General features: G+C 38.4%; 1 protein-coding gene across 1 annotated transcript; it reads left to right on the plus strand.

The window, feature by feature from the left end:
• Positions 1 to 3,128: 3,128 nt before the first annotated feature.
• On the plus strand, positions 3,129 to 5,206 carry LOC104600008 (peroxidase 3-like). Its single transcript, XM_010262798.3, has 4 exons — positions 3,129 to 3,484; positions 3,604 to 3,795; positions 3,947 to 4,112; positions 4,659 to 5,206. The coding sequence occupies exons 1-4, from the start codon at positions 3,272 to 3,274 to the stop codon at positions 5,063 to 5,065; spliced, it is 978 nt and encodes a 325-aa protein (XP_010261100.1). The 5' UTR covers positions 3,129 to 3,271; the 3' UTR covers positions 5,066 to 5,206.
• Positions 5,207 to 7,466: the final 2,260 nt, after the last annotated feature.

Here is a 7,466-nt window from a genome sequence, read left to right on the forward strand (position 1 = left end):
CCACCCTCCTCTGCGCAATAGCCTGCATGCACCTAGTTCTCTCCTCCTCATCAACAACTACCATATCTTCCAGAGAGAACAAGTCGGTCAAAGCCAAAGAAATGAAACAAGAAGAAAGACGCTTAAAAAAGCAAGGACAGACCAGTCGGGGGCTCCATCAACCCAGCACAGATCAACATGGAGAACAATGTGTATCCTACACATCTACCCTCTCTATCCGCCCGATGGCCGCTAACTCCTCCCTATCCTAGACAACTCAACCTCGGTTGGCGCCTTCACCATGGTCCTCGGGATTGAAAACTCAACGGGGAACAACCAGCCCCTAAGGCAGCGCACGAAGAAGAACCCCTCCTTCTAGTGTTTCACCAAGGAGGGGGCTTCGACGAGCACCTTATTGTGTTGCCGAGCCGAGAAGTAATAATAACCATATTGGTGCTTCTTCAGGTGTAGGAAGCATGTGAACATCAGTAGGGTGATGTTCACGTTGTGAGCAGTAGCAAAAGAGGCTAACCAAGTATTTGAAGGAATTGGGCATCAGCTGGACCGGTTGGACGCATTACCAACTCAGCATTGTTGTGATACCCTCGCTTAAAGGAAACCTCAGCCTGTCTATCAGGTTGTGCTCGTAGATACAAAGCTCCCCCAACCGAGCCAAGGTAGCCCCCTCAACAATGTCGGGGCACCTCAACTCGGACTCCTCGGGAGTGCAATAAAGGGTCCTAACTTGGGCTAGGTATCTAGGTGTTAACCCACACGGTGAAGACGCAAAGCGGTTGCTGAATCGTACAGGGGCGCCAAGCCCCTCTTTTGACACAATATCCACTTCAGCCCCGTCGGTTTCCCCGACCTCAGCCTCCCGAAAGACCATAGTTTCCTCCACCGCAACACCCTTACCCTCAGGCCCGACCAGGTGGGTGTCGATCTTACGGGCCACAAGCGCGGTGGCCTCGGGGTGAGACCCTGGATTAGACTCACTACCCAACGCACAAGAGCTAGATGAAGAGGAATAACAAGATGAGAAGGAAGATGAAGACATCTTACCGAAGAGTCACATTGCTAGACACCTGAAGCACCTGCCAATGACTAACTCTCACCGAGCTCCTATGATTGCTCACTCAAAATGACAAAGTAAAATGTCTTGCCACCTCTCCTTTTATAGGGCGACCAACAATGCTGATTCGATGCTGCACTTCGCACGCATGTGACCTCGGGAAGACAAAACAACACGTCTATCGACCTGTAACGGAAATGACACGAGTGTTGAACTAGTCGGTCCACCTAGCGAACTGGTCTTACCCTAGGCTAGGCAACTCGAAGAAACTACATTTCCTCATTCGAGGACCGCAGAGTTCTTCCACGCCTATTCGCAACCGAGCACTACACTCATTGACTTCAGAACTGGGGGAGTGATGTTCTTGTGATGGTTGAGCTAGCCAAGGATGCCATATGTCTATCTTTGTAGCTGCCCCCCTCTTAGGCCACGTCAGCGCCACGCGTAACAGAAGAGCACGACTATGAAAGAATGTCCCGCATGGACAAGAAAGCGAACTCCGTCGGGGAGGAGGAAACCTCTCGATGACCTCGGCAAACACTCTCATCTCAACAACCCCAGAATCCCTATCCATCTAGGACACGGACACCCAACTATAAGTAGATATTCCATGCTCAAGGTAAGGGAATTTTTAGAACTACACTCTTTGAATATCTCTTTGCATTATCTTTTCGGCTCGGACCAACGCTATTTCAACCTATTCATTCCGGCCACATCCTTCCTTATCTTACTGACTTGAGCATTAGAGTATCTACCCGGGGAACAACTCCTTGGGCCTTTGACCTTTCTCCTGTTTGCAAATTTCGATGCACCGCTTCATCCTTCCACTTTGGCCTTGTCCAATTAACAAGACTATCTGAATATGTTCTAGATTCGAATTGAACAACATGATCCCATTGTATGACAACTCTTCTTCTTCCTTAACTATTTTGATTTTATTATTGTTCATATAGTTGTCATTAAATTTTTACCTTTATTAGAAATTTTTTATTATTTATAAAATTATTAATTGTCTAATGAAGATTATAAATTGATATAACAAAAATTATCAAATAATTTTAAAATTGAAAACTTACTATATTCAAGAACTTATTTTCAATAAATATATATATATATATTAATTAAAGAGAGACCTGGTCGACGGAAATTTTTAATTGAAAGTGGAGGGGATGTAGATTTTAGCTTATTATTAGAGAGAGAAAAATGTATAATTGTACAGTGAATTAGTGAACACTGAAAATGAAAATTCCAGTCACGAGAGTCGCCACCATTAATTGATACAAAGACGAAGTCGGAGGAGCATGTGTGAAACTGAATTATATAATATTATTATCATCTCTAGCTTTAAAAAAAAAAGTAAAAAAAAAACACAAGTATTATATATTATTTAAAACGTGTTAAAATGGGTCCACACGGATGAAAAACCCTTTTTTAATGAAAGGGGGAATTAAAAATTTGATGCCCGTTGTCATCCACGAGCAAACCACGCGCCGCCCATTATAAAATTGCAATCGGCATATCTTCTTTTCTTTCTTTTTCTTTTTTTTTTTGGGTAAAAGCAATTGGCATTCTTCGAATCACAGTTATTTTATGTAAATTATCATTCAGGATTCCTTCTTTATTCATTAACAATGACTTGTAAAGGAAGTCCCAGCTTGACTTTTCTTCTATTTTTTTATATCCAAAATAAGTTGCAGGGAACAATTGGGTACATATATCCGTTGTAAGAGAACAATTGTGTAAGAATTGAAGAAAACTTGTGCCAATAGTAAGTGGGGTTTAGATGTTTAATCGATTCTGATCAGGTGGAACAGAGCAAGCACTGAAATGAGGACATACCCCCACTGAATTATTTCCATTCAGTTGGAAATATTAGAATGAGATATGTTAATTAATTGGTGCAAGTTGTCACAGTTATTACGGAGAAGATGAATGAATTGACACAAGAAAACATTAAAAAAGAGAGAGAGAGAAGAAATATCTATAATGGCCATAATCTGAAGACAACTTTACGTTATTTGACTCTGTAAGATGTTTCAAGTCACAATTTCTGGTTCCTTTGAAAATTTAGACGGTGCATAACACCATTAGAGTCCTATATAAGGAAGCACCGGTCGGCCTTGAGATATCCATATTTCCTTGCTCGAGACAGAGACAGAGAGAGAGAGAGAGAGAGAAAGAAGGAGAAGAAGCTGATCTGTTCTGATTCCTGAGTTGAAGATGAGGACTAGCAGTCTTCTCTTATTAGTTTGTATGCTAGCTTTATGTGCTTTTGGTATCTGTGAAGGAGGTCCGCTGAGAAAAAAATTCTACAAAAGTAGCTGCCCCAACGCCGAGGAGATAATTAAGACCGTCGTCTGGAAACGAGTCGCTCAGGATTCAGGGTTGCCTGCTGCACTCGTGAGGATGCATTTCCACGATTGCTTTGTTAGGGTAATAAATTATATATAGTAGTTACTTTTCTGCTATTAGCTCATATTAATTCACCATCTTCTGCTTTTGCCAATGCAATATAAATATGTTAATAATTAAATCAACCATGTTTGTTTCAGGGCTGTGATGGCTCAGTGCTATTGAACTCTACCAAGGATAACACGGCGGAGAAGGATGCACCTCCAAACTTGACCTTGACTGGTTTCGATGTTATTGATGAGGTGAAAACTGAAGTAGAGAAAGCTTGCCCAGGAGTTGTTTCTTGCGCTGACATCGTTGCTCTGTCTGCCAGAGACTCTGTTGCCTTCCAAGTAAGTTTTTCAATTAATGTAATGGACTCAAATTGTGCGTGTCTGTGCTTGTGCTTGACATCTGAATCGATGGATGATTTATTATTGTACATTCTCTTCTTACATATATATATATATATATATATATATATATATACATTCATTTTTGCAGTTCAAGAAACCACTGTGGGACGTGCTTACTGGTCGGAGAGATGGCACTCTGTCACGGGCCTCCGAGGCAGTTGCCAACCTCCCTCAACCCACCTTCGACTTCAACACTCTCAAGCAAAACTTTGCTAGGCAAGGACTCAACGTTCACGACCTTGTGGTGTTATCAGGTAAGATTTTCAGGATTTCTTCAATGTTATTAAGGAGGTGTTTGGCAAGTGGGTTTCAACAAGTTCATAAAAGTAAAAATTGGTCTTTTTTTGTTTGATAATAAAAAAATTGTAAAGATGAGAAGACATGTGTACAGAAAGATTCAAAAAGACCAAAAATATCAAATTTCGGAAAGATTCAAATGAAGCTTTTTGGTCTTTTTGCATGATAGATTGCTTCTAAATATGTTTTTAAAAGCCCATTAGATCAAGTGGCTTATCATCTTTATCTAAGATAAAGACAATACTCAAAAAACTTAATATGTCATTTGGCCATTTGAACTGCTAAAAGATCTTTCTAAAATTACTTGTCAAAGGGAATTAAAAATCTTTAAATATATTTTTTAAAACATAAACAAATAAAAAATAAATAAATCATGTAACATCCTTCAAATAACCTGACAACATTTTTATCATATGTCAAAATAACCGGTTGTGTTCATCAAAATATATGCTTAATTATGGGATAAAAATTAAGAGGGTTGTTAATGTAATTGTAAATTGTAGGGGCGCACACAATTGGACAGGCACACTGCAATGCCTTCAGCAATAGACTGTACAACTTCACAGGGAAGGGAGATGCAGATCCATCTTTGGACCCCACCTACGCGGCTGTCCTGAGAACTCAATGCAAGAGCCTTTCAGACAACACAGCTCAAGTATTCATGGACCCCAACAGCGGTACCTCATTTGACAGCCACTACTACGCTGCCGTGAAGCAACACAAAGGTCTCTTCCAATCTGATGCTGCACTTCTCACCAACAAGATCACTAGCAATATTGTCACCGAGCTGCTCAACCAAAATGCTTTCTTCACCGAGTTCGCCCAGTCCATCCAAAAGATGGGTGCTATTGGAGTCCTTACTGGCAACTCTGGACAGATCAGAAAGATCTGTTCTGTTGTGAACCCTTGAGATGACAAAAGTTATTTGGATTTTCTTTTTCGTGAAAATAAATGTATGTCAATTCTATCAATTGAAGAAATTAGTTGGGTTTTGTAACTTATCTCTTTCCATTGAACATAAATTTATCTGAATTGAGGAATCAATCGAGTATTTTCTTTGTCATGTAATTCATTGTTTGATTATTTTTAAACTTAAAATATACTCATATAAAAGGACTTGTTTATTTTTTTAACTAAAAATACCATATAAAAAGGACCTATATTTTACTTTATACTCACATTTAAAGGTTGGAAGCTGAAATTCCTTGCATAGATCATACCAGTGTTTTAAAAACCGATCCAAAGGTTAAATTGTTTTTATCTTCAAATCACGAGTCATTGGTTCAACCATTTAGATTGAACAATAGTTTTTGATCAAATACTAAGTTTTAACAGAATCGAACCCAGAATTAACATGTATTGGGGCAGTTACTTATCCAGGTAAATGCAATTATTTGGGTAAATTTTTCTTGAAAAATGCTTATTTAGGTAAATGCATTTATCCATGTTCTTTTATTTCTCATATAAATAAGGCTATGACCATTTTAGTCATAAAAATTCATTATTAAAAGGGCCATTTTTGTCCCATTCAGGTGTTGGTAATTTTCTCATTAAGTAGAAAAGTTATTTATCCACCTAGAGATGGATATCACTTGCCCATGAAAATAAACTTTCCTTGATCCCCACATAAATCTGGAAAAAGAACATGAGATTTTTAATCAATGAAAACCAAAATCCGACCAATTTTTCTCTCTCAAAATTCGAAAATAGAACACGATTCAAATTATTCAACTGAATGAATCAGCAACGGTTTAAAAACATTGGATCAGATTTCAAGGCTGTAGAGGCGAAACTAACGTGGGGTATTGACACAAGAAAGATCATTTTGGGGCCATTATTGGAATTCTCTCCATAAACCACTTCACTGATATAACCCATGTCCTAACAACTTTTGCTCGTAATGTTTCCAATTTGGCATTGTAAACCTGAATGTGACGAATTGAGGATGTTAAATCCAATCTTTCCTAGGAGACTAATTTCATTCATCAACGTCATTTACATTAGATTTATCAAGGCTGAACAATCGAACTACGGAATTAATACAGTATAGTGGATTCTATAAGAGGCAATTCATCTATCAGACAGCATTTAAAAACTCACTGAATGATCAGAGACATCCTTCTCATCGTGGATTTGAAGTAAACGTGTACAAACCTCGATGTGGATGGAGACAAAATCACGCCAAAGATTCCGTGTGGTGTAGATCCCTACGGTTATACCAACCCCTCCCCCTCAGCCCTGATCACTTTCAAACTTCATTTATATTCTTGGTCAATGTTTGTCTGACTACGAAAGGGAAAAAGAAAATATGCCAAAGTTGTCAAATTTTTCATGTATGTAGAGCCTTTGATCATCAAACATGCCAAAGTTGTCAAATTGTAATTTAATTTGAGGGGTCTACATGGAGAGTTCGGATCTGCTTTTAGCAAACAGTGCTTAGCACATCTTAGCTTATGTCATCTGTCCGTAACCAAGGTTTTAAAAGCTGATATGGAAAGAGAACCACTTTCACCACCAATTTCTGGGTCAGCGGTTTGATCATTTGGGTGAAACAGTTTAAACGGTTGAATTGATCTCAGCCTTTAGATTAGACTAATATAGTATTAAGAGAGATCTATTAGTAATCTATTAGAGAATCTCTAGAGCGTGAAAAGGGCGACTCTGCTGAGAAATAAAGTGAAAAAAAAAAAAAAGTAGATAGTGGTGCAATCAATGAAGGATCCACGAGACCACGACCTTTGATCAGTGGCATCAGGCATTATCATAACAATAATATAATTAAAAATTAATAATCTTAAAAGTCTTTCACTTTCTTACTTAATTTCAATTTCAGATTTTAAGTGGGTCGTAGTATGTGGGTGTCATGCAATTCATTCTTGTATTTTTGAAAGGGTCAATTGTAAAAAAAAAAAAAAAAAACAAACAGTTTTCTTCTTTAATCACATAAAACTTCACTTTTTCAAAAGTTAGTGGGGGAAGATTGCCCACACTGATGATTTCTACATAGATCTGCCCCTAAATGCAATGGGCCAATGGTGAAAATGATGGAAATGGCAACGATACTGCCATCACTCCCCTCTCTCTCTCTCTCTCCTATTAAATCTCAAATTTGAGAACTAAAAAAGTAAATATTTTTTATTAAATTGCGAATTATTATTTAAATTGTACGTTTAATGATTCAATCACCCGAGTCAGCGGTTCATACAGCTTTTGAAAAAAATCCAGACCAAGTAATAAATGAAATCGGACAAGTGACTAATTCCAGGTCGAATGGTTTGACCATTGGGTCAATGATGGTTATAAAATCATGT

The sequence above is a fragment of the Nelumbo nucifera genome, chromosome 5, assembly GCF_055504915.1.
Source record: "Nelumbo nucifera cultivar China Antique chromosome 5, China Antique-T2T, whole genome shotgun sequence".
Taxonomy (NCBI): Eukaryota; Viridiplantae; Streptophyta; class Magnoliopsida; order Proteales; family Nelumbonaceae; genus Nelumbo; species Nelumbo nucifera.

Coding starts and splice junctions, on each gene's coding strand:
- LOC104600008 (XM_010262798.3), top strand. CDS start 3,272: ATGAGGACTAGCAGTCTTCTCTTATTAGTTTGTATGCTAGCTTTATGT. Junction 3,796..3,946: donor GAGACTCTGTTGCCTTCCAA/GTAAGTTTTTCA, acceptor TCATTTTTGCAG/TTCAAGAAACCACTGTGGGA. Junction 4,113..4,658: donor CGACCTTGTGGTGTTATCAG/GTAAGATTTTCA, acceptor TGTAAATTGTAG/GGGCGCACACAATTGGACAG.